Here is a 27,507-nt window from a genome sequence, read left to right as displayed (position 1 = left end):
AATGTAAAAAAATGACAATTAGGACAGAGTAAAAGATCCGGGGCACAGCTCAAAAAGATACAGGGCCTGTGTCGAGGTGGGCCCTGCCTTAATGACGCCCCTGCTGTGAGGTAAGGTAGGCTGAGAGTTGGTAAGGGGCCAAAAGTCACCCAGTGAGCTTCACAGCCAAGTGGAGACTAGAACCCCCGTCTCCCCAGTCCTAGTCCAGCACTCTAACCACTACACTATGCTGGCTTTCAGTTCTGTGAGAAGGAAGAACAAGTGAGGAAGACAGGAGCAGGCAAAGGGAATATCAGGGCCTGCTCCTGTTGTCCCCCACCCCCACCCCGATATTTGACATCAACTGCCCTGGGGGAAGGACTATCAGATGCTCACTATGACTGAACTGGAACTGGTTGTATCATTTAGTTTTGTCTTTTGACTACATGGTTCTCGCTGTGTCTGTTGGATTTTATTACTATTGTAAGCCACTTTGAGGACTCTAGTCAAAAAGCGGGATATAAATCTACTAAAGAAAGAAATATCATAATAAATCTGAAAGTCTAGGAGTATGCTGCCCTTGCACTGCAGCCATAATGACTTGGTTGCAGCCCAAATATGTGGAATGTAACGTTTGTTTTTAAATATGCCTGGTGTTACACTGAAAGCAGGCCTTTGCTGTAAGCTCTAAGGAGCTACCCCATCCTGACTCAGACCATTGGTCTCTCTAGGGTTTAGACTGATGGGATCTACTTTGTTTTTCACTAGAACCCCAAGATCCACCAACTGGAGCCAGGTGCAATGGCTCAGGAAGGTGGGCATAGAATTGTGGAACCAGGTGCCTCTGAGTACAAGCTTAGCCTGGGAATTTATTTTCAGTACCGGAACTAGAGCTTGCACATAAATACACACACACACAATCTACTGCTATCATTCCCTTCCCTCCAGCTTGCTTGATTGCAGCCTAATTTAGGAAGGGGAAAGCTTTTTGTTGTCACTTATTGTTAAACCATCGGGAGTTAGAAATCCTTGCTGGTCTACTGCAAATCAAGAGATCTACCTTCTTTCTGACTGCCGCTGCTCTAGCCCAGTGTTTTGATAGGTGTTTCCAGACAAGGCTTTTATTGTGCAATCGTCCAGCTTCATTCACAGAATTTTGCTGGTGGTGGGGTACCTTCAATTTGTCACCATCCTGTGTTTTCCCATCACTTCTTCCATCTTTTTTCTTACAAGACAAAAATCCATTGAGGAAAATACAGAATAGCTAGCTCACAATGCCTCTGGATTAGTAACACTAGGAATCCTCTGTCTGCAAGCACCCTATATCTCAAGGAAGATGCCTTTCTCAGCCCAGTTTAACCTAAGATTAGCAGATGGTAATCTTAGCAGATTAACTGTTTGTAAACTTCCCTGAGGCATCAATTGGCCACTGTGTGAAACAGGATGCTGGACTATAGATGGACCTTTGGTCTAATCTAGCAGGGCTCTCCTTCTGTCCTTAAGATCTTCTAATCAGAGATACTGGACTGGATTTGGAACCTTTGACATAAAAGCACGTGCTCTGCCGCTGGCCCCTCTCACAAGGGAACAGCCCTCTCTGGGCAAGAACTGGCAACCTCCTGAATTGCAAGCAACCAATCAGCCCTTGTTCAAAGTCCTGTCTTAATCAGATTCTTGCTCCATCTAGTCCAATAACGTTTACTGGACAACAACCCTAAGTCTCAAGCCACTCATGTTTGCAGCCCTGCAGCCTAAGACCTTTCAAGTCTTGCGACCAAGGACTGATTGAGGGATTTTACTAATGCAAAGCACATGGCCTATCCCGCTTATATCCCAGTAGCCAAGCTCATTTCAGATTATGTCCCTGACGGCTTCCCTAGTGCCAGGGCCCATCTAAAATTTGGCGTAGATGATACACTTCAGTCGTTCTTACTCTGTGCAAATATTCCCCATGAAGGGTTTTTTGGCCCTGGCCATGTGTGCTGATGTCTTTAATATACACCCGCTCAATTGGTGACCCATTAAGCCAAATGCAACCCAACCAGCCATGTATGCTGGCTAGCCAGGGGTCTGATATTAAATTCCTGCTTTTCATGCCTGCCCAAGGCTACAAAAGCTTCTGGAAGGGCACAGTGTGTGGCTGCTGTGCTGTGTTTGGCTTGATGGGTCATCAGCTTTGCTTTAATAGCTGCAGACAGAAATCTGGCATATCTCCCCAGCCAGCAGAGAGAAGCAGTGGTGGTGGGTGGGAGAAGCATCACCTACTGAATTTCTGCCTGTCATTCAGCAGTTATAGAGCAGGAGCCTTGTCTGCAAAGAAAAAAAAAGATGGCACCCCCTACTTCATCTTCCCAGAGAAAGCCAATGACTTACTGTATTGTTGTTGTTTAGTTGCCTTGATTTATGGTATATAAAAAAAGGATGGGATATACATATTAGAAATAAACACTATCATGCAACCTTCATTGTCAGACTAGATCAGACAGGGGTAGCCACGTTAGCTTATTTTAATATGAAAAATTATTTTTAGCTTATTACATTTATATCCTGCCTTGCCCTCCAAACTTACATACATGGTTCTCCCCCCCTGCCCCCGCGCCCTTTATCCTCAAAAGAATGATCCAGGGAGCTTCATGGCTAAGTAGGGATTTGGACCCAGGTCTTCCCCTATCTCAGTCAGATATTGACCCGGTTCAAAGAGTACACTGCCTTTTTCGCTCTGGCTTACAAAACAACGTGCAAGCCTGACACTCTGGGTTGTTGAGGGAGAAACAACCCAGAGTTTGAAGCCATGGTTTGTTGTTGGGTTAAAGCTTTGGGTGGTTTCTCCCTCAACAACCCAGACTGCTGGATTCGCATGTCACTTGTTTTGTAAGACAGAAGGAAAACAGAAGCAACAAGTGGATGGGAGGCAGTGCGCTCATTCTCATGCAGCCCCAGCAACCCATGGGTTGTCGCTATGCGCAAAACAGGTCTTTCTAATCACTACATCACATGTTTATTAGAGGTAGACTAGAAGACAAGTACTTGGTGTCCTGGAGTGCTGGAAAGAAAGGTGGTGTGATGGCTCATCTCCCCTCACCCACCTAAGTATTATCCAAGAGTACACAGTCAACTTTTTTGGAGTGGGGGCGGTGTTAACACCTCTTTGGATATGCCTTTAAGGTGCTTGTAGACTTGCTAATTAGCTTGTAGCTAATGCTGGTATATATTGCAACATTAGGGGAATGAACATGTTTTTGTACTGCACTGGAAACCTCTAGATGTGTTAACTGAAAATGCTTTTATTATGTTGCTGGACATCACAACTTTGTCTCATTCGTTACCAACTTACAATTGTGTATATTCTCCATATTTTAGTGTTAGCACTATTTTTAGTGGACAGGTGGGATAAAAATTAAATAAAGCCTTGTTGTTGTAAAGATCAAGACCCATCCTTGCATTACACCTGACCAACCAATGCAGCTTCCCCTTGTCACATCCGGTTTTTTGGCCATAAGATTTCAGGTAAAATATTCCTGCAAATCACCTGTTTGCACTTCTAAAGTACAAAGCTCAACACAGCCTTTATACTGAGGAAGCAGGGCTGCCCAAGGCAACCCACGGCCAAGACAAGAGGCATAGTAAAGAGGCTCAAACCATTGTGAATATGCACTGAGATCACTTCTTCAAGGTAGCACTGCAGCAGTGAATCTAAAGCTGCTATGCTAGTGCCACGTGGCCAGAAACTCTCCCCTCCTTTTGGGGAATGAAGCACCTCATAGCCATTGGCATCAGTGGGGTGTTTTCAAGCAACTACAGAAGAAGAGATGGGGGCAGCAGCAAAACCCCTGTGTGGAAGGGACTGGAGGAGGCTATCAGGCTGGTTAAAGTGCGCGCACACCTGCCCTTTCCACTTGTTTTGCAAAGTACGGATTTTGAGCATGGAAGAGGCTGGCAATGACTATTTTGCATTCATCCCACATAAAAGGGAGTGGCTTCATATATGTACCCAAGGAAATCAAACGAATTCTACTACGCCCTTGCCTCACGACTGCTGTCTTTGGCCCATGACCTCTTTAATCATCCAACATACTTTGGACATAACTGTGGCCATTGTGTCTTTTCAACAGAAATGATCTTATTTTGAAAATCATATAAAAACAAGCCAAAGTTCCCATGCAATTTACCTCCCACAGGTCTTTGAAAAGCCAGATGGTGGTTCCATTGACAGCTCTACCGTATGTGACCAAATCAGAAGATTCTGGCTCACCTAAGCCAAAGTTTTAGTCTGACAGAGGCCTTGCATGCCAGAGCCCTTCTTCCTGACAAGCTCCTGCTCAGATGGAGGCACCAGAAGCCTGCCAAATGTGGGACCACTGCAGCCTAGCAGCCATGTATGGTGGCCCACCAGGGGCTGAAATAAATCTGGTTTTGCTGCCTGCTTGGAAATGCAAAAACAGGAGTGTTATCAAGCACTTGGCAGGCCATGACACATAGCTAGTGGCTGTTTGGTGGATTGCAGTTATATTTGCTTTGGAGAAACATGAGCTGATTCCAACACTACCTGTCAGTATTATTTTCTTCCTCCCCTTGTGAAACTCTGTGTGCAAAAACGTCAATCCAGCTGCTGTTTCCAAGCACTGAATGCAAGGAAACTAGGACTAATTTTAACTCTATATGAACTGCACATACATAGGAACATCTGTACATCCTTGTGATTTTGGTCCTCTTGGCAATAGAGACATTGGCAGTGTTTGTGTCACAATGTAAATGAGCTGTGTGCTAGTGCACACACATCTCCTGCTTTGCTCTTCCCACTCACCTGAGCGAATAACCAAAACAAGCAAAGTTAGCTTGGCATGATATTCAAATCTGAGATTATGGATTATTGTCCCAAACAAGCCAATACCGTAAGCCAACTTTAAACCAGAGTTCATAACAGGAAACAAATCCTGGTTTGTTTGGGCACAATAAACCATAATTCCAGGTTTAGGTACCATACTAAGACAGACTTCCCCAATCTGGTACAATAAGCCAATATTCCTAGTTTAAAGCGATAGGTGAACACAGCCATTTTAAACTGAGGGAAAAAACCCTTCCACTGGCACCCATGGATACTCAAAGGTCTGGGGAATAGATACGGGCCCCCTGAGAAATAAATTGGGGACTGGGGCCCCATGGGTCTAGGCCTAACAGCACCCCTGCTTTTAAACTTTGCCTAGCTACAGCAAGCAATGGTAATTCCGAAATATACCTTACCTGATTTCTTGCTAGGTTCTTTTACTACCTGTCCCCCTATTAAAGCAAGAGTGGGCAACTTCTGATCCCTTCAGATGTTTTGGCCAACAACTCCCATCAGCTCTAGCCAGCATAGCCAATGGTGAGGTCTAATGGGAGTTGTAGGCCAAAATATCTGGAGGGTCACAAGTTGCTCACCCTTGTACTAAAGCAATTAGGGCTTCCATTATGCCAACAGCAGATCACAAAAGGGCTAAGCAAGAGGGCCCAGCAAGAAACTGGGCAAGGAGTAGAGGAACAGCCCCATTTCCAGTTGTGGCAGAATTAAAGCTAAAGCAAAATCTCCAGATTGCAACCTAGAAAAAGACAAAGTGGGGACGCCGGATGATCCAACAGGTCAGGAGTGGGATTTCATACTCCTCTTGAAAAGGATCCCATACTTCCTATTTCAACCATATTTAAAATAGGTGGCCCATTATTTAAGTGGGCCATTGTTTGAAGCAGATGGGCAATTAACCGCCTGACTAACCATGAACTTCAGACTAGATAAAAGGGCACAAGAAGGCAGATTGCACAATAATAAATCGCAGTTTATTTTTTAATTAAGATTTCATTCACCAGGGAAATGCTTAGATACTATGTCGATTAAATTAATTATAACTCTCCATTCACTTCAACAGCAAGGCTTGCTTTAAATTTATTACACCACGTCACCTTTTTTTTAAAAGGAAAAAATGTGAATTACACACACACACACACACACACACAGATGTGCTCTAAATTAATTGCTGTAACTCAAGGGGGGAGGGAGGAATCCCCTCCCTCTCCCCCAATTCAGACTCTTCCATAAAGTATACTTTCGAGATCCTGTTTAACCAGCATTCCCATTTAATTCTTTAGAGGGGGAGTTTTTTGGAACGTGGAGCTGTGTCTATCACTGAAATTAATGGGGGAAACCTTCCACTGGGAAACAGAAGGGTGGGGCAGGGTTGGGGGCCATTGTGCATTTGAAAACATACTGATGGAAGTGGGAAGGTACAGATAGGTACCGAGAACCAGCAAAACGCTGTGGAAGTCTGACAACATATTCCACCCATGTTCATCACTAAGCTTAGAGTACCAGGTATAAATAACATTGTGGGAATTCTGGAAAAAAACACCCAAATAATCCACATTCATCACTGGGTGAACATAAGAGCATAAGGATTGCCTTGCTGGTTCAGACAGAAAGTTAATCTAATCCAACACTTTTCCTCTAACAGTGCCCATCCAGAGGGTCCCAGGAAATCCATTAGTAGGCCATGATGGGAGATGGCCATCTTGTTTTGTCTCCAGCATCTGGTGCTCATAGGTATACATGTGCTCAGTCCATGGCGGTTCCATTTAGTTACAATAGCTAATCGCCCTCAATAGGCCTATCCTCCAATAATTTATCTAACCCCTTTTTTAAAAAAAGCCATCTACGCTAGTGGCCATCACCAGCCTGAAAGAAATGGCTGAAGTCAGGATGCTGGCAATGGAATCTTGTACAATTGCTGGCATGTAAAGTTTTTGGTTTGTAATGAGTTTCGGTATACACAAGATCACAGGCTCGGCTATCCAAAAAAGGAAGACTGATCACTATGGATCGACCGTAAGACAGGCTGTGCCAGCCCAAAAATACTTTAAGAGGAGGGGGTTGTATCAAGTGCTGGACTGGCAAAACGTAACAAACCATGATGCCGTGATAGTGCTGCAAGGGCATTTCAGAGATGATGCTGGCAGACAAAGGAGCATAAATATTTGCAATAAGGGTGTTGTGCAAGGCCAACTTAATTTTTTAAAAACAAAACATACACACACGCGCAAATGCACCAAAATAATAATCTACAAATAATAGTGGAAATATTCTAAATGCCTCTATATTAACCAAGAGTTTGCCCTCTGGGATACAAAAATGCATATAGCAGAAACAAAAAATGGATTTGGACAGAATACAGCACATGTGGATGATTTAGAAATGCTGTTTTGTTTTTTCCCTGTATCTGCAGAATTAGGGGACTGCCCCCCTCAATCTCATTCAAGATGGCAAAAAGCCAATTGTACAAAGTGTTTAATTAACCTGTAGAATCAACTGCTACAATAGGTCAAAGGTTAGGTTTCCTATCAGACACTCTATTAAATGACAAACATTTCCATAAAGGATGCCTACCGAAAGGATAAAAGCTAACCACAAAATTACTTAGATATAGCAAACAACAGTCTTCTATGGACAGCTAATTCCAAACTTTTCCCATTGCGTTACTTTTAGCTTCATTTCAGGCTACCTCTGTTAGATCTAGATTCACAGTCCCACCCAAAGTCTAAAGCTGAGGGCGGTTCACAACATTATTTGCCTTCTTTTCAATAATTAATTATCACAACTACCCAGTTAAGTAGATCGCTAAATATTCCTGGGGGTGGGGGTGTTTTTTGAACTCCCCCCAATTTCCTTTTCGTTTTTTTTTTAAACACAGAGGAGGAGCAGAGGCACAGAGGTAATGACTTGCCCACTGGATCTGTGGCTGAGCAGAGTTTCAAATAGCATTTTCTCCAACCTGACTAGGAGGGACCGCTAGCTGGATTAGAACTGGCGAGAACACACTTCTGAACATAAACTGGACTTGACGAATGGAAACATAGAGAAAGAAATGGGGTGAACCGGTCACAGCCATCCTGGATCCTCCACCACGGTCCTTAGGGCTGTGATATTTAAACACACACAAAAACAGGAATCCATTAACAAATTTGATAAGATTTCTCAGGGCCTGAATAAGGATTACGGTAGTTTGCTCACTACAAAAGGGAAACTGTCCTCCATTTCATTAGTCATTGTGTTCAGTGGTCCACTAATCCAGGCATGTTGTGTTTCTTTCCTTGGTTAATTTGGCTTTCAACCTGTGTGTGTGTGTGTGTGTGTGTGTGTGTATCATACACACACACACACACACACACACATATATATATATATCCCCTCCACCGTTTCAGTCCATTATGTGAGCATCTGATGGAGTCTGTTGCCTAGGAAAACCTAGGCCCCAATAAACCACCCAGTCTGTTAAAGTGCCATAGCACAATTTGTCTTCCTGTTGCTATAGGATAACACGGCTCTTCCGCCATTGGATATCCGGTCCTAATAGCCACACTACTGAGAAAGTGCAGCAAAGAGCAGAAAGCAAGGGAAAATAAAAACACAGTTCCAAGGTCTGGGAAGCATGCTTTCTACAGAGGCCTCAGCCTAGCTACCAATGAGACATTTGTAACATGGATTAACCTCAATCTGCAGAAACGTAAGTGGCAAAGAGATTTCTGCCAGCCAGGGCCTCCTAATTCAGCAGACAATAACAGAGCGCATCCAGTGGTTGGGAGCTACCATCCAAAAAGAAGTTAAGCCCTGAAGCAAAAGGCTACTGAGGTTAATTGACTACTAGCACTATCTCCTAAGGGCAGATTCTCTATCACTCAAGAGTCTTTGCATAGAGATTGGGAGTCTCTTTCTTCTTCCCCAAAGAGACCTGTGGCCTGGTTTGTGTAGGTAGTTAGAAGAGCCAGAAACAAAAAGGAGGCCCAGTGAATCAAAATAATGGAACCACTAGGAAGTTTGCTCACAATTCAATACAACTAGTGGATATCAATACATAATTCTTCAGTATCTTTAATAAAATCCAATATACGGTATTCCCAAATACTCCCAATATTCCTGTCAGGGAACTATTTGGTAACGTTGAATGTTTACAATCTGACAAACTTTGGGAATGCCCCCAAACCCAGGCATGTAGCAGTGAATGCTGACAGCCACCTAAATCTGATGGTATTTCAGGAGCGTATGTCCAAAAACAAGAGAAACACGTAGCTGCTTTCGGAGAATTCATCTGGGATCATCAACATTCTCACCCAAATTCACCAGTTTTGAACATTCACTGTAAGCTACATAGCATTTGGATCTTATTAAAGGTACTATATGGTACATTGATATCCTGTAATTGCATTCAGTCAGAGGCGGCTTTTCTGGTGGCGTTTAAAATCATACTGGCAAAATCCTTCAAAATGGTTCCTGCACTCTTAAAAAAAAAAAAAAAGGTCCCCGAGGCACACAGTTCTCTATCCTCCCTCTCTGAGAGCAACTTGTTAAAACAATGGGATAGGGTAGGCAAATAAGGGGTTCTCTCTGTTGTGAATCTTCTCATGTCTCTTATGGTGGGAGCTGTGGCTGAAACATTTGCCGCAGAACCGGCAAGCGTAAGGCTTCTCCCCGGTATGGATCCGGTGGTGCTGGACCAGGGTTGATTTGTCAGTGAAGCAATTCCCACACTCGGAGCATACATACGGCTTCTCGCCCGTGTGGATTCTCTGGTGTCTAAACAGGTTGGAGCTGACGTTGAAGCTTTTCTCGCAGATGTTGCACTTGTAGGGTTTCTCCCCTGTGTGGATGCGCATGTGTTTGATGAGGTCAGCATTGTGGCTGAAGCTCCGCAGGCATTCTGTACAGGTGTTCAGCACCTCTGCCTTCTGTTTTGGCTTGGGCTTCTCACCAATACTGCTGGTGTCAGCAACATCCCCCTGAATGCAAGCCTCTTGCTGCTCTTCCGCGGAGTCCTTCAGGTGCTTCTTCTTGTGCGAGCTGCGGCTGTAGCTCTTGCCACAGTCGATACACTCATAGGGCTTCTCTCCCGTATGGATTCGCTGGTGCTGAGTGAGGTTAGACTTGTCATTGAACCGCTTGCCACAATCAAGACATATGTAAGGCTTCTCCCCTGTGTGAATTCTCTGGTGTCTATTCAGGCTGGAACGAACAGTAAAGCTTTTTCCGCATTCAGAGCACTTATGCGGTTTATCGTCGGGTTGGACTGGCCATGGGTTGATCAGGCTTGAGTTCTGAATGAAGACTTTCCCACACTCAATGCAGATGTCAGGGATCTCTTCTGTCTGGGTACCTCGGTGGACCAAAAAGGCTTTGCGTTTCTTGAAGGTATGTACCGGTTTCACTGGCCATGTCATTGAAGGTATTTTCTTCTCCCTCACTTCAGTTCCACGTGCTTGGCTGTGCCCAGGACTTAAGCTCAGCATCTTAAGGAGTTTCCTTTTTGTCACAAGCTGTGATCTAGCCTCCTCAGGGCTAAAGTTCTCCTCCATGTGGCTCATTTTGTTACTTCCTCTTACCTAACAGGAAATCAAATGTGTTGCTCTTTTAAGAGGGAAGGACAATTCTCAGAATAGCAAAAACATCGACATTTAAAATCCCACCCCTTTATCCAAATGTAAACCCACAATTTCCATGATCAGAGGAGGTTCTGACACCCAGAAAATGCGGCACTGCCTTCTCGCTGGCATCTTCCATCACTTTCTACCTGCCCCTCTACTTAAATGTTAAAAGATGCAAGAAAAGAAGTTTAATGCAGGAATTGGCCCTCAACCACAGACAAAAATAATTTTGGCCAATTGCTCTTGACTTCAAGGGGAGCAGAGATCAACTATTTCTGGCCATAGTTATTAGGCAAAGGAATTTAGCAAAATAATAATCATAGGACTAAAAAAACCTCTGAGGTCATGTAGTTTAACTCCTTTAAGTACACTTGCTCTCTGTTCAAGGCTGTGCATATGCCACAGTTCTACAGAAAAGCTGCAGAATGTGGTATCAGCCTCACCATTCAGCTTCCTAAGAATTTCAGGCTTTCTTTCTTTCAGCAGGTTTCTAGACCTTATGGCCAGGAAGGAGGGACATGCTGAGTTGGAATGCTCCTTAGAGTCCTCTGCACCACTAAAAAGGCTCAGAAGACTCCTGGAAATGGCGTACACAACTGGGTGCGCTCCAACTTCACACAGGGCAGCTGTGCGGGCCAAAAGCAGTGCATGCCAAAATCACTTGGTGCTTCCAGCCCAGTCCTCTCCACAGGACTCAGGGCACATTTGCATGTCGCATGTTCTGCTCCCTCCTGCCTCCACACTGCTCCCTGAGGAGAGGAGTAGCAGACATGAAAACCGCGTGGCACTAGAAAGGGGCAGATTTGGCTTCCAGGCAGCCAGCTTCTGACCTCAGCACAGATTATGCGCCATAGTTTCAGAGCTACCTTTATTTTGTTAAATTTTGATTTTACAACCTTTATTGGCCCTTAAAATGAGAGAAGACTAGCATACCTAAGCCCACCCTGCTCCACAGATGGATTGTCCACTATTAACCAGCACTTGCATTGTATCGCAACTTTTTCCCAAGCAGTTAATGACTAAAAAAGAAATGCTGGACATCACACCCGGCAAGCAGCCCAAACACACTAGTAATCCCAAACACATGAGGGGAACTACAGGTACTCAGGCCTCTTCCATATGCTACTTTCCACTCTTTGGAGCAGATTCCTTATCACAGAACACATGCAAACAGCATCATTATTTTTGAGAGATGTATAAAATACACAAGCTGCCATTCACATGTGGATGTCGCCAACAAATAGCCACAATTTATACCACATGCCTGCCACTCATAAGTGTCACTGTTTGCATGTATTTTGTGCTGGGGGGGGTGGGAGGAGAGAGAGGGTCCCCAAGCACAGGAATCAATGCGGGAAGGAAATATACTCTGCACATGCCCAGAGTCACTCTCCTTCACTTGCTCCCCATGTAGCAAATCCAAACTCTGCTTCAAATCTACTCTACCCCACTGGAGATCAACTAGACACCCCATGCAGATTACGGCTGACACACAGGCAGGGAGCAAAAGCCAACGTTGTGCGCCAGGCCGAAGGCGGAGGGGGCTGCAGGCAAGGAGGAGGTTTGTAACTCAGCAATCCGGAGCAAATCCCGTTTCCGATCCTCAGATGGTTCCGCCCAGTGGTGTGATGCAAGGAGCAAGCAGACCGAGGCATGCAGGACAAATCTGGAGCCTCGCTCCCCCCGCCCGCTCCCATTCCTGGTGGTGGTAGTGGGGTGGGTGGGGGGGTCTTTGCTCGTCCCTACCTTGTGATCGAGGAAGCCAGAGTTCATGCGGGTCAGTAAAGGAAGCGGCGACGGATGCCCTGTCCGGTGGCAGCCAGAAATGGGTGGGAGAGTGGAGAAGGGGAAGAAGGAAGCCCTTTTGTGCGGCTAATTCAATCGCCTCCTTGGTTCAATGGCTGAAAGGTCTAAAATCCTGCCTGCACCAGCCGCCCCACACAACCCTCCCCACTGCACTCAAGGCTTCTCGAGGAGCAGTAGGAACCGGGATCTCCCCGCCTCCATCTAGGGAGCAGCTGCTGTCGAGCGCGGGTTTCGCGTCCACAATGGAAGAGCAAGAGAAGGAGGAGGGGAAGGGAAGGGAAGGAAGGAGGCGGCCGCCGCTTGCAGCAGCAGCACCACCACCACCAAGGAGCTACCTCTGACCCAGGAAACTCAATCCGAAAAGGCCGACCCGACCAGACAAAGGAAGAAGCCTGCTAGCAATGCCAGAGCCCCCTGCTGGATAACGGCGAAAATGTGCAGGAGCGACTCCGCTTCGCCTTAAAAAGGGCTGCCTGGCCGGATCGGACCGAATGTTTACGGTTCCCACCTTTAAAACAAACAAACAAACAAACAAGTTCTGGTACGTCAGGCGGAGTGCCTCTGAGCTTGGGCAGAGTGCCTTTCAGTTCTGACAGAAGGCCTTGGAAACCAGTGCACGGAGGTTCCGCTTAGGAAAGGTCCTTAGATTAAAAGCCCCCTACCCGACCCCACTCTTTTCTGGCGCTACATTCTTCTGATGTGGCAACAGGCTAAGAGGATTACATTCTAGCTGGGGTAGTAAAATAAAGGGCTAAGGGTGAAACCTGTGTGCTCAGAGAGGAGAAGTCAGTGGTCCCAGTGTTGAAAGTGTTTCTTGGGAAAACTTGCTCAAATCCAATATGGTATTGAGAGTGACAGTGCAATCCTATGCAAGGCCTACTCGGAAGTAAGTCCCATTGAGTTCAATGGAACTTACTTCCAGGTAAGTGGGTATAGGAGGGCAACCGTAGGAGCAAAGGCACAACAGTTTGAAAGAGCTGGTGGTTTGTCAGAACAAGTTCCTGAACCACCAGGACTCCAGCTCCTTTCCTTAGGGTAGCAACAGGTTTGTTGTCAGTAGAAGCTAGATCTCTGAAGGCAGTAGCCCTCTTGGATGGCAGGAGAGTCTTGAATATGCCTGAGGATAAGGCCCAAAACCAGCCTAAAATTTCGGGGGGGGGGGTGACCAAAAATGTAGGGGAAGCAGTTCATCTGGTCTGCAGGCCTTTTAAAGACAAAATTGTAAGCTTGTTTTTTAATTATTTGTCTGAAAAAAAGGGGGCAGCCCTCCCCGGTACAGGCCTGCTGAGTAACACCTCTCCGAACTTTGCTTGAGAGAACAAATGAAAGTAGGCTGTGCCAAGTCATGTCAAGAGCTATTAGTTTGAAAAACGACACTTGACACCACTATTCCTGGAGGCAAAAATAAATTGAGAGATTGGATATATGAGCTGGATTTAGAGCTTATCAAGTTCTCCAATTTTTCTCAATGGTACTGTTTGAGAAATGAATCGTGAAAGACCCAGCATCTACAAACTCTTACGTTTTGCTTGACTGAGAATTGCATTTATAGAATTACATTTTCAGTCATGCCTACAGCGTTCTTGGACAGAAGATATAGGCGGGTTTTAAGAAACCTACAGCTCTATAGCTGCGGTCTGGCAGAGGTAGAGGATATTATTTATTGTGCTGCTCTTTAGATCAAATCTCATGGGAGAGGTTCTTGGGGCAGATTTTGGCATCATTGCAGGGTAAAAGAATCTATGTGAAGATTTACTGGTTACTGTCCGGTTGTAATTCTTATGTTACATATAAAGCAGCGTTGTTTGCTACGGTAGCGAAACATGTCTCTGTAGTCGCTCTGAACGCTATTGCAGTCGGCGGTGCAGGCAATATGTTAACTTGACTCGTGTTTTGTGTTCTGTCATTACATGTTTTTAGTTATGTCTTTAATAGCTATTAGTCATACAATAAAATGTTTGACTCTAACTTCATGTTCAGAGACAGTATACTTCTGGATACCAGGTGCTGGGGCAAACAAACAAACAAACAAAGGATTACTTGTTTTCAGAGATATTAGCCAGGTGTCCCTAGGAGACCCACACAGCCTGCAAGTGGGCTTCCCATGGACATCAGGCTAGTATCTCCAAAAATGTAAGGATTGTGACCAGTTGTGCTCCCCTCCTGGACTCCTACCTGTGACTCTTTCCCATCTCTTTCTGGCAACATCTGTAGCCAACCAGGTGGGGATAGTTTGTCCGCTCCTCCCCTGCCTGAATTCTGAGAGGCATGGTGGAGTTGCCATCAGTTTTTCCAGCCTGTTGCAGCTAGAGTGGCCAGAAGCAGACAAGGACAGGGCTCCTGCACCTTTAATAAATGTGTGGAACTGGGCATTTCCACACTGTAGTTTGCATAGCAAATCCACTGGATATGGCTAATAGGGTAGCCAGATGCAGGGAGGTACATATGGCCACGTCATGACTGGCTTTTAAGGAGGTCAAATCAGTCCATCCTAAAGGAAATCAACCCTGAGTGCTCATTGGAAGGACAGATACTGAAGCTGAAGCTGAAATATTTTGGCCACCTAATGCGAAGAGAAAACTCTCTGGAAAAGACCCTGATGCTGGGAAAGACTGAAGGCAAAAGGAGAAGGGGACGGCAGAGGATGAGATGGCTAGATAGCATCACGGATGCAATGAATATGAACTTGAGCACGCTCCGGGAGAGAGCGCAGGACAGGAAGGCCTGGCGTACTATGGTCCATGGGGTCACAAAGAGTCGGACACGACTGAACAACAACAACAACTGTGTGTGGGATGTTTGTTTTTAATGTCATTGTATTTTCATGTGCTTTGTAATGTTGTAAACCATCTTGTAAAGGCAGTCTGACCTGAAAGACATATTAAACACATTTTAAACAAATAGTGATTTTTACTAGAGCTGGTACTCAAACATTCGGCCCAAATTTTGAGGGGCACAAGGCAAAGGAAGCAGTAAAGTAGTGTTTGGCATTGGGAGGCCCATATTTTGAGGCACAGTGGTTAAAACTCACCAGCACTCTCGCTGTTCTTCCTGATTCCCCAGAACAACTTTTGTGTCTTGATGTAAAGTTGTTCTGAGGGACATTCTAGCAGTAAAATGGAAACTATCACTTAGGTGGCTGCCACCAGGATGGCACCATTCCTCCCTCCCTTCCCAGAATCCCCCTGAAAGTGACTTTTTTCTTTTTTTTTTAAGATGGCAGCTGGTGATTCAAAGAGCCATGGGACTTCTGATGACTTTGCATCCCTCCCCTCAAATTCTACCCCACCCTCTGAAAATGCCTGAAGTCCCCCTACTTTCACAACCTCTGAGTGGGGCTGGGAAAGGGGATTTAATCTCAGCCCTAAGGCTGGGCTAGAGTGCTAAGTGGCCGGAAGAAAGAGGAGAGAGAGAGCTTGGTAGGCTCCCAGCCTTTTAACAGTAGTTTGAGGTGGATTTCAAGGCCTGGAGCTAAACACTGTCATATGCCGATTAAAGGGACATTTCCTGCAGTTAGCAACCTACCCAAAGCTCTCTTCATCTAGGTATACAGCTTTTAAAAATTTGTTGTAGTTTATTCGGTCAGTCGCTTCCGACTCTTCGTGACTTCACGGACCAGCCCACGCCAGAGCTTCCTGTCGGCTGTCGCCACCCCCAGCTCCCTAGTTTTTTAAAAAAAAAACTAGCAATGTTTTAAGGCACACTGATTAAGAAAAAAAACACGAGCAACTTGCCTAAAAGCCAAAGCTCCAGCCAGGCTGTTGTTTTTTACTCTCTCCTGATCCGTTGGCCACTGTATCAGGGCAGCTGAGGATTTTTACTAATTCTTAACAATAGCTGTTGTGGGGCTGACATCCTCCCCGGTGGTGAGGATGTGGCTTCAATAGCGCTTGATAAGATCAATTTCACCTCTGCACTTGCTTTCAGAATTTGGCCTATGGGAAAGTTACTGAAGCTAGGTTTCAAGAAGAGAGCAGAATGGTCACCAGATGTGGCTGGCTGCTATGGAATATATGAATGGAAGAGCAGGCAGAGAAGCATGTGCAGACATCCTCATTGTGATGTCCTGCCCTGTCCTGTCCTGCCTTCTGTTAAGTCACAGGAGGAGGCCCTTGCATCTAGCTGTTTTAATCAGCCATGATACTATTTTCTCACTATGGATTGCACATGCATTTTGGCATCAAGTGTTCAGACAACAAACTAGTAAGAGGTTTATTTTTCTTTATCTGCAGGGGTCCAATGGCAGGTTACACACAAAGCCATGTAATTATTATTTGTTACATTTATATCCTACCTTTACCTCCAAGGAACCCAAAGTGACATACATGATTCTCCTCCTCTCGATGTTATCCTCACAACAACCTTGTGAGGTAGGTCAGGCTGAGAGTCAGTGACTGGCCCAAAGTCACCCAGTGAGCTTCATGGCTGAGTGGAAACTAGAACCTGGGCCCCCTAGTCCAACACTCTTAACCCCTACATCACATGATGTGTGATAGAGTTGTTATTGTATGGTTTTTATTGCTGTAAGCCACCTTGAATATTGTGCTGGGGAACCAATTAATAAATAAGGGAAGAAATTTCTCCTCAGGAGGCAGTTTTGAATGGAGGAGTGGTGTGCAGGGAGAGAACTTTCTCCAATGGTAGTTTATCCACTAAAAATTGTTTTTCCCCCACAGGCCGCTTTTCCCCCCTCAGCAGGATTCCAGATGTGTACATAATGTGTTTACAGAATATGGGTTTACCTCAAGATTCCTTTCCTAAGTAGTCATAGCCAGTTCAGACTCCATCAGTGTGCATGTGAAGCTAGGAATCCTATGCGTGTTTAGACGGAAAAGAAGTCCTACAACTCCCAGCATTTCCCAGGCAGGCCTGGGAGTTGTAGGACTTTCTTCTGTCTAAACATACATAGGATTGCACCTTAACTCAGTTTAGAGACATCCCTCTGGAGTTTTCACAGCACGTGTGACATGCAGTAGTAGGTATCTTTCCTCCAACACATTTTTAAAAAATCAAAATGACAGAGAGTCTGCTTAAATTTTCCCTTCCTGCCATTTTTCCTCTCAAAATTACACCCCTCCCCACCCTTATGTGTTCCCCTGTGGGGGGAAAAGCAGTGTGTGGGGGGGATTTTTGAACAGCAAAATGGCTGGAGGGGTAAGCAGTCTTCCCCTGGATGACCCTCTGGCAGAATGTAAAATCGCCAAAGGTTGCTTTTCATTTAAAAACATCCAAGGAAAGATGCATGTGATGGTGTGTCATGTTTACTTTGCCTGCTTGACATTTCACCATATGTAATTCTTCAGCATTTCCACAAACATGCTCTCCTTGCTCATCACTGATTCCACTATTTCTCCCTTTCTATTTGCCCCACAGTGCTCACTCTTCTCTCTGCAACACAATGTTTTTTCTTTCCACTGTTCCTTTATTCTGTTGTTTCTGTCCCCGCATCGTAGCCTTCCCTAACCTGGTGCCCTCCCGATGTTTTGGACTTCAACTCCCAGCAGCCCCAGTCAGCATGGCCAATGGTCAGGAATGCTGGGAGTTGTAGCCCAAAACAGTTGGAGGGCACCAGGTTGGGAAAGGCTGTTGCCTATTCCACTCCATCTTATTTCTATTCCTTGCTGAGTTTGATAGCTACAGCTCACATGGCTTTCACTCTCCCAGCAAGTCACCCACAGAGGCCCAAACTACATGACAGCTGCAGCTCTATTCTTTAAACCCAAACTTGTCTCATTAATGTGCCAAGTGGGGGGTGTGGGTGAGTTGGAGAGCCAAAGAGGTGTGGGCCTACCAAATTCTGCCCCCACCTGCAGCATTTTCATCTACAACCCCTCCCATCATTTTTCTCCCAGCTGGGCTCATTTCTGGTATTACCTGGAGGGGAAGATTGTAGATGTAAGAAAAATGGGTGGAAGAGGGTTCAGGGGCCACAACTAACACATGACCCCTCTGCTTGGGCCAGAGAGGGCCTTAGATAAAGGCAGATTGTGTAGCATGGCTTGCTGGCTGCAACTCAAATGGCCAGATGCAAAGGTGGACAGAGCTCCCATAACTTTACTACTCATGTAGGAGGAATTTCAGCAGGTGTAACTTATCATGCAAGCTGTAATGATGGCCACCAAGTTGGACAATTTTAAAAAGGATTTGACCAATTCATGGAGGATAAGGCTATCAATGGCTACTAGTTGCGATGGCTATGTATTACATCCACAATCAAAGGCAGTATGTCTCTGTATCCCAATTCCTGGGGAACACACTGAGAGGATACTGTTGCACTCATGTTTTGCTTGTGGATTTCCTGTGGGAAGAGAATGCTGGATGAGACAGGCCTGTGGTCTGATCCAGCATGACTCTTCCTATGCTCTTAGGTATTTTCAGCATCCATTTTATAGGCAGGCTCTGAAAATCTGTACTATTCCAGAAAGCTTTTAATTATTTTCTCGTTTCATGCTGTTTGCTTAGATTTTTATGCTGATGTCTTTGTGCTCATTATACTGTCTGATTGATTTTAATTGTTTTTCTCATAGATTTGTAAGTTGCTTTGGGGAATTTTTTTAAAAGCAGGATATAAATGATTAAAATAACTAAATAAATGATAGAGGAGGCAATTCAGAGAGACTAGAAGTGAATCTTACTTTATTTTGTAATGACAACTGAATTCAGCTGGGAAGTGCTTAGAAGCCATGAGGGTGAGTACTGTAGAATGTCTCATGCCTTTATAAAAGTAACAAGTTGGAATTTCCGGGCACACATAGCCTATCAGGAAGTAACAATATGAACTCCATGTATGCTTTGCTGGGTTCCTACAGTAAATTAAGAAAAAAACCGTTTTCCTGGATAAAGAGCTTGCTAAATATCTCTGGTTATTGTACAATGCTGATAGATAAGCAGAACAGGATGCACAAGAAAGAAGTTAAAATAGTTTTTGAAACACCTTAATGCCACTGTAAGGTTCATTTGTTGCAGTCTTGACTTTGGTACTAAGGTCTGACGATGACTCTTCTATGCACAGAGCAAAAGTTGAATGAGGTTCAACAAATAATAAGCAATATGATGAACACATGTTCCAAGGATCAAGATTATCATTATTAATTTATTTTTAAATATCCATTTGATTCAGGATGAACTCTAACAGCGCAATCCTAAACATGTATACTCAATATATTGTATACATGTTTAGTTCAATGGGACTTACTCCCAAGTAAGGGTGTATAGGATTGCAGCCTAAGTGACTTGCGTCAGACTCTTAGGGTGCAATCCTATACATGTTTAGACAGAAAAAAAGGCCTACAACTCCCAGCATTCCCCAGCCAACATGGCTGGCTGGGGAATGCTGGGAGTTGTAGGCCTTTTCTCTATCTAAACCTGCATAGGATGGCACTCTTAGACATCTGAGCCAAGTTGGAAAACAAAACAACCCCCTAAACTTATTATGGTTTTGTAGTTTAACCTTTAAAAAACAAAAATATTCATAGAAAAAACAGCCTTGCTGATTTCTCCCCCCACACTAGTATTCTGGGTTACTGAAGGCAAGACACAATCAGTACAAGCGCATTCCACAGATGAGAAAGGGAATGTAACAGCTACTGGACCATTGCCAATTTTATTTAATTTTAAAATCACAGGCAGAGCAATCCTAACCCACTGGCAAGGGTTAGGATAGGGTGAACAAGGATGTCTGATATGGGGGGGGGGGATGTCTGACCTAGTAAATCAGTTGTGAGTGGTATGCCCAAAATGGGGTGTTTTGGGGGCAGGATGAAGGCGACTTTGGATCTGCTGGATCCGTAGCCCCTCTGTTCCCCTGAGGTTCCTCTCCCTGAGGCTCCTCAATTTGGATCGCTGTGGCTTATTCCCTCTTCCCATTGCTTTCAATGGAGGGGGAGGGGTAAAAAGAGAAGATCTACTGGGCTAAAAATGTTGGTAAAGCTACTCTCCCACCTCCTGCCCTGGCCAGCATGAGCCAGTAGGGCTCTAGGAGTGATGGATGATCCACCGCTTTGCTCCCCGCACCACTTAGGATTGCTCTCTGTCTCAAGGTGTTGATCCTGGGTTTGTCAACTCTTGAAATTAAAAAAAATTCTGAGTGCTGGGCAAGGCCTGGGGGCAGAGCTCAAACAGTCCTAGGGGTGAAGCCAATAGGTTTTGGCTGGTTTGGGGGTAGAACCTGGTGATTTATATTTATTTACTTATTATTGCCTTTATATCCAGCCTTTTTTCCTCTTGCAAGGAACCAAAGGCGGCTTACATTATCCTCCTCCTCCTCTCCATTTTATCTTCACAACAACCCTGTGAGGTAGGCTGGGCTGAGAGTCTGTGACTGGCCCAAGGTCACCCAGTGAGCTTCCATGGCCGAGTGGGGACTGGAACCCAGATCTCCCGGCTCCCAGTCCAACACTCTAGCCGCTACACTATGCTGGCTGTCTATAATGGGCCCAGGAGCAGAGTCCAGACAAATAATAGTCTATTAATCTAAACTGTACAGCCAAAAAAAAAAATCTGGTGGGAAAAATAGCCTTGTTTTTGATTTTGGACCAGTTGCCCAAAAAACAATCAGTCCATTTTTTAAAAAATGGTTGATCCTTGACCAATGCCTTGGTCACTTGATATGGATGCAAGACACTGAAGATAACCCAAAAGATCAAAAGTGATTTCCTGAAGACAATATGCCACATAAGAGCCACTTCTCATGGGATTTTCTGTATCTGGGTATGACTTCCTGAATACAAAATACAAGTACTGACTACGTGTCAGGTACAAAGGGAAGATGTATGACTTTTTCATTCTCATCCACTTTAAAATAGCCATGAGCAGGGCCAGAGGAAAACACACAAAAATATATGCCACAGAATTAACCAAGAGCTGTGACTCCATGATGAGGTGAACTGGACTCTATTTTCCAGCACAAGATGGTGAAGCCTCCCTGCACAGTCCCACCTAGTGGTCTCTGTGCTCATACTGCAACATCACTCCTACACCCTTTGTACTTGATGGCGGTATGTGTATTTTTTGTACTCTGATTTCCAACCATAACATGCCAAGAGGAACAGCCCTAAGAAGCAAAGTGATTTGCAGAAACTGCAGTAGAATAATTTAACAACAACAACAACAACAAGGTTCTTCAAGTTTAAAGAAGATAGGCAACATTTCTTACTGACCACTTGTCCTTTGAAGATGTTGAACCATGAACCACAGCTGCAGACGAAATGGATGTGCTCTGCTCGCAAGCACTGAACAGAGAATCCTCATTGTTGGAATACTCACAGCTTCAGTCAGGCTATAATAGGGAAATGTATGCAATATGCATTTCAACTATCTTCTCTCTTTCACCAGCGCACCCAATGATAATGTAAAAGACTGAGATCTCCGCTAATAACTGACTGTTTGCAGGGTAGCCCAGGGAGCCTGATATTGGAAACTTCATAAACAGCACAAGGGAAGAAGTGCAATGCAGCCTAAATCTATGAACTGGCAATCCACCGGTTATTTTTATGCAGATTGTTAATTGCATGCAAATTAAATGTGCAGAGAGACAGGCCAAAGGTCCTCTCCGGCTTATTATACATTGCCAGCATGTCCATTGGTATGGACCAAACCTGTCCAACCATGCTTTTAAAGAAAGAGAGAGGAAAATAACTGAGATATGACAAGTGCTTGAGATGATGAATGGGGCGTATTATGTGGAAGAGATGCTGTTTCGTCCTCCTATTCCAGAAGAACAAGAGGAAAACTATCATGTAGACACCACTGCTACCTTTTGTGCGGGTCAAAAGGGTTGGTTTCATATTTGACATTCTATGAACGACAAACATTTATAAAGGATATTTTATGGAAAGGGTAAGCACAACGCACACAATGTCTTGATATAACCCACAAACTTCTCCAAGCCTTGCTCATTTGGGGAATTTTCAGAGTGCTGTTTCAGTCCCCATCTAAAGTCCCCACCAATCCAAGGCACTCATCTTGGATTGGTGGTATCACTGGGTCCAGTTTTAGTGCCCCCTCCCCACTTTGAAAAGTAATTGAAAAACTAGAGGAAACAAACTGCACAACAGTTTCAAGGTTTGGAAATAACAAGCATTACTCAAACCTCTTCAGCTTATTGAGGAAATGCTTGACAAGGTGGTGGAACCACAGCCTCTGTGTAGCTCTGAAAAGAAGGGTTTTTTTGTTTAATAGCAGGAAGCTTCTTGAGGTTAGCAGAAAGCAGCAAAAGGTGTTCAACAGACGTTCACCATAGAAGTAAGAGGTTGGGTATTTTTGAACAATGAGGATAATTAACCACCAGAACAGCCTCTGCAGGGAAAAGACAGAATCTCTGCATAGAGACCAAGGGCTGATCTATATTCAGCAAAACCATACCATAGGGTCCTTCTTGGATTGGACCACTTCAGATTGCAGGTAGGGGATCACATTGTTTAATACTCTCCTACATTAGGGGTTAAAAAAACCCCACTCCCCATATGTAGAAAACTAGCACATCAGGGAGAAAAGTTCAAACTGATACCCTCAGTCTAACATGCTAGTTTTTTAAATGAAAGGAGTTTGGTTAATGTGAGGACCATTAAAATATGCAATGCCCCCCACGTGCAGTCTCAAATGATAACAGTCCAGGAAAATATTTACCACATGATTTTGCTGATTAGCCTAGCCTGTCCCTTTTTGAATGGTATGCTTCCACTCAATAAAAGCCCTTGATCCAAGAATTATTCAGCTGATGTTGAGTGGGCTGGCAGTCATATGGGGTTCACCACAACACTCGCCCAGCCCAGCCTCAAGCTTTTCCTGACTGCTTTCAAAGTGGGTTGTAGGCTTCTGAAAACAGATTCCCAGCAGTGCATACTCCTTTTCTCTCTTGCGACCAGTGACCTGCTAGCTCAGTGGGGCAGGGTAAGACAATAAAGGGTACTCTCCCTTGTGGATCTTCTCATGTCTCTTGTGGTGGGAGCTGTGGCTAAAGCTCTTGCCGCAATATCGGCAGGCATAGGGCTTCTCCCCAGTGTGGATTCTCTGGTGCTGAACCAAGGTGGATTTGTCGGTGAATCTCTTGCCACAGTCGGAGCACACATACGGCTTCTCCCCCGTGTGGATTCTCTGGTGTCTGAAGAGGTTGGAGCTGACGCTGAAGCTCTTTTCGCAGACGTTGCACTGGTAGGGCTTCTCTCCGGTGTGGATGCGCATATGCTTGATGAGGTCTGCGTTCTGGCTGAAGCTCTGCCAGCATTCAGTGCAGGTGTTCAGCACCTCCACTTTCCGTTTGGCCTTGGGCTTTGCACTGGCCGCTGCACAAGCCCCGTCCGCCTGCCCTCCTTTGCCCAGCTTCTTCCCCAGCGGGTGCCGCAGGTGGTGCTTCTTGTGCGAGCTGCGGCTGAAGCACTTGCCACAGTCAATGCACTTGTAGGGCTTCTCGCCTGTGTGGATGCGCTGGTGCTGGGTGAGGTTGGATTTGTCGTTGAACCTTTTGCCACACTCGTTGCATTTATAGGGCTTCTCTCCCGTGTGGATTCTCTGGTGTCTGTTCAGGCTGGAGCTGACCCCAAAGCTTTTCCCGCAGTCGGGGCATTTGTATGGTTTTTCATCCGAGTGCGTCCTCCGGTGGTTGACCAGGCTGGAGTTCTGGCTGAAGGTCTTCCCACACTCAATGCAGATGTTGGGCTTCTCTTCTGTCTGAGTGCCCTGATACACCACAAAGTCTTTGCGTTTCCTGATGCCTTGAACGGTTTTTGCTGGCCAGGTCCGTGGCATCCCCTCCTCTCTGGCTTTCACCTTGCAGTTGCTCTCGCGGGACTGGCTACACTCAGGGTTGGTGGTTAACATCGCACTGGGTTTTCAGAGGGAGGGACTCTGCAGTCGGCCTTCCATGGCACAGTGTCCTGTATTGTCCACTATATCTGAGGAGGCATAATTTTCAAACATCAGATATAGTGACACCCCCTTTACACATATCTATCCACAATGGCCAAAACCACTAAGAATCCAACCCAGTTTCCAAAGGCTCTCTCCTCATGTGCCCACAAGGGCATGGGAGCCAGTTACATGAGAAATGTGATCCTTTGTTGCTGTGGCTTGTGTGCAAATGAAGCTACCACGTGGGCACAGGAAATCAGGTGGGCTTTTTCTACCTGATTGTCGCCCTTTCCTCCTCACTATGAGCTGGTAAGGAAGATCCCCACCACTGGTCTCATCCAAGTGGTTGCTTCATTCAACCATATGCCCCAGTGGCAAGGGACTGCACCATGAAGACACAATTCCCACACCGTGGTGGATATATGAGAAGAGGGACTAAGTCACTCCCAAGTAAATGTACCTAGGATTGTGGCCTAAAGATGCACAAGTCCACTCAAATGATGTCACATGTACAACATCTTTTGATTCCAGATTAATAGGAGTTATTCCTCTTTTTTATTTATTACTGCTGTTTCTGTTCTGCTGGGGCTTTCTTATTTATTCAATTATACTGTTTTTGCTGTTTGTCTTTTAGTTTATTGGTTTGTAGTTTGAAATTTATTGTTTTAATGATTTGTTGTAAGCTACTTTGAGTTAACTGAAGATAAAGCAGGATATACATTTTTAAAAATAAAATAAATTGTATGAGAATGTAAGAAAAGCCCTTCTGGATCAGACCAAAGGCTGATCTAGTCCAGCATTCTGTTCCCACTGTTCCCATGGTGGCCACTTAGATGTTCCTTGGGTAGCTGACCATGGGACAGAAGTGCAACAGCAACCTCCTGCTTGTGTTCTCTGGCAACTGGTTTTCAGAGACACATTGCCTCTGATACTGGCAAAAGCCACTAGCAAATTCTCAGTATTATTTAAAAAGCAAGTGTGATAACAATTTTCTCTGGAGATCAGTGACAAAAATGGAAAGGGACATGTCAGAAATTGTAACAGAAATTGTTACCCCAGGGAAACCTAAGTTGTCCAAGAATAACACACACACAAAAACATACTAAGAATGGTGCCTCTGTTCTGGCAGTCCTAGAATCAGCATTGTGACCTTAAAACATGCCAGAGGGAAATCAAAATCCCATCTGAAATAAATTTTTAAAAGCTCACATTTAACACACTGAAATCTCTCCCACTACATCACCTTTTTTGGCATGCTTTACTATCAGTGTGATCAAATAAAAGGAGTGCTTCTACTATGCTTCAGTGCTGAGTGGCAATTTGGGTCTGTGTTAGTGATGAGTATAGAACTAGGGTTTTAGCGGTTGTGAGTATAGAACCAGGGTGATAATTAGGTTGACTAAGGGCAGAATCCTATATGTGTTAAGAGAGAAAAAAGTCCAACAACTTCCACACATAGGATTGCACCCTTATTTGATCAAGAACTGGTGGGGTATAGCTTAGTGGCTAAGAGACTCTGCCAAGAACAAACTGGGTGGCATTAAGCAAGCTGCTCCCAATCAGCCTCAGCCCATGCCTGCCATCTGCAATACAGGGGTGGAGGCAGAGAGGTCATTTCTCTGACCCAAATCTTTCCAAAGTTGGGGCAGCCCAGGATGACAGCAAAACTGGAAGAATTGTCTTGATAGGTCAACCTAACAGATGCTTTAACCCTAAGCCCTGTGATGCCTTCAGTGGCTAGCCAGATGCCCTTTAGAAGCTCAAAAGCTTCGCATAAGAATAGCATGATAGGTTTAATTAGAATAGGATACTGGGACTAGGCCCTAGAGACTTGCATATTTTCCCTGTCACCATCTTCTTCTGCCTTGTGCAGAAGGTTTAGACCAGGGTAGGGACCTGCACTCTCATTCTTTGTAAAGGGCCATGCATGCATAGAGGTATGTAATAAATAAATAATATACAACAGCAATAATAGAGGCTGCTCTTCCCTGCTGCTTATTAATATTTACAAAGCACCAAAAATTACTAAGCTCTGTTCAAAGATTAAAACAAGAACACACTTAAAATCTAAAGTAAATGGCAAAGTGTATTATGGAGAGAAAAGGAAAAGAAAGTCAAAAGTAAGGGAAGTGTCCCCCGTCCTGTCTCTCCCTCCTGCCCCAATCTAGTGTACTGAGGGAAGCTGCTTCTGAACATGGAGGTTTCATTTACTAACATGTGGTTGGTCCAGATTTACACTGGATCAACTATGCTGGTGGAAGTGGACAGTCCTGCCCCCTCTTTCCCATGGCAGCCTCTCCAGCCCCCTCAAACTACTACACCAAGTCAGGAGACCCTGCTGAATGGGAACAGCTGTGGTATGTGTGTGTAGGGGGGGGGAGATCCCCCAAAATCAGGCAGAGGGACCTTTTGGGAGTGGAGCCCTTCCTCTTGTGGAAAGCAGACCGTAGATCCGACCCATGGCCAAGACACACGGGGTGCTTCCAGATGGTGGGCTCCTAGCACTCACAATCCAAAGGCATTGTGCAGCTATTTAATTTTCAATTCTTTAATGGATTTTCTGTGGTAAGAAAACAACAACAGAAGTGGTCAGAAAACCTGGGAGAGTTATGAGTGGAAGATGATGGTGTCTGGACATCCTCCACCTCTACCCTGTAAAATTCTGTGAACGAAGGCAATGCAATAAAAGCCTTGTCAGGAAACAGCCTGAGACATGAAGGTTGCGGTTGACCCTCAGCCCTCCTGAAGCCTGCCATCCTAAGCGCATTTACTTGGGACTTCAGGGAGACTCGGAGCAGACACACATAGGATCACACCATAAGGCTGCAATCTTAACTTACCTGGGGGTAAATCCCACTGAACTTAATAGGATTTATGTCTGAGCAAACGTGCATAGAATTCTACTGGCCTGAAAATAATTTTAAATAAATAAATAGAATTGTGCTGTTACATTATCTAACTTTTTTTTTCTAAGCGATCTACAGCTGCAACCCTACTTAGCCGCACCTGGGACTAAGGCCCAGTGGGACGTGCTTCCCGAAGTAAACACGGGCGGGACTGCTTTGTAAGCTAGCAGCTGTTCTTTGGCATCCCGTGGAAACGAATTCCAGCCTGCGATCACGCCTTTGCCCATTGGGGTGTTTGGTCTCCCCGCTGCTCTTTCCGTCCCTTCTTTCACCGCATGGCTGCTGCTGCTGCCGGCCAAGGGGGCCGCCTGTCCTTGGTGCTTAGGCGTTCCCGGCTCTTGGCACGCACGGGGCCCCCTCTCCCTCCGGGACCGGAGAGGGACGCGCCTTGCAGAGACCCTCCCCCGCCTGCTCGCACCCTCGCGGAGTCACCAGCCGCCCCGGGATCTGCTGCGCTGCGCGCCGCTTCTTCCAGGGGCGCAGCAAGATGGAGAGGGGGCCGGGGGCACAGCGCGCGAAGCGCCCTTCC

General features: G+C 45.2%; 2 protein-coding genes across 3 annotated transcripts in view; both read right to left on the bottom strand.

The window, feature by feature from the left end:
- LOC146355123 (uncharacterized) overlaps positions 1-27,241 on the bottom strand; it is a 38,425-nt gene extending 11,184 nt beyond the window's left edge. Inside the window, exons 1-2 of the mRNA XM_084829842.1 lie at positions 26,913-27,241; positions 23,103-24,116 (exon numbers count right to left, since the gene is read on the bottom strand). Of these exons, the coding sequence (XP_084685968.1) occupies positions 23,103-24,042 (940 nt within the window). The 5' untranslated portion in view covers positions 24,043-24,116; positions 26,913-27,241. The remainder of the gene's footprint in view (positions 1-23,102; positions 24,117-26,912) is intronic.
- On the bottom strand, positions 4-12,623 carry LOC146355124 (uncharacterized). Of its 2 annotated transcripts, XR_014788597.1 has the most exons (3): positions 12,166-12,623; positions 7,011-10,377; positions 4-6,956 (listed from the first exon to the last, which is right to left on the bottom strand). XR_014788597.1 is itself a non-coding variant. In XM_084840679.1 (2 exons), exons 1-2 carry the CDS (start codon positions 12,190-12,192, stop codon positions 9,346-9,348), a joined length of 1,059 nt encoding a protein of 352 aa, XP_084696805.1. In that variant the 5' UTR covers positions 12,193-12,623; the 3' UTR covers positions 4-9,345. The 2 variants fall into 2 exon arrangements, 1 of the variants encoding a protein (XP_084696805.1); XM_084840679.1 differs by having other exon boundaries at positions 4-10,377.
- Positions 27,242-27,507: the final 266 nt, after the last annotated feature.

Source organism: Heloderma suspectum, chromosome 2, assembly GCF_057233095.1.
Source record: "Heloderma suspectum isolate Gila_16-S chromosome 2, 16-S_ref, whole genome shotgun sequence".
Lineage (NCBI taxonomy): Eukaryota > Metazoa > Chordata > Lepidosauria > Squamata > Helodermatidae > Heloderma > Heloderma suspectum.
This window is presented reverse-complemented; position numbering and strand designations above follow the sequence as displayed.

Coding starts and splice junctions, on each gene's coding strand:
- LOC146355124 (XM_084840679.1), bottom strand. CDS start 12,192: ATGAACTCTGGCTTCCTCGATCACAAG. Junction 10,378..12,165: donor CTGGCTTCCTCGATCACAAG/GTAGGGACGAGC, acceptor ATTTCCTGTTAG/GTAAGAGGAAGTAACAAAAT.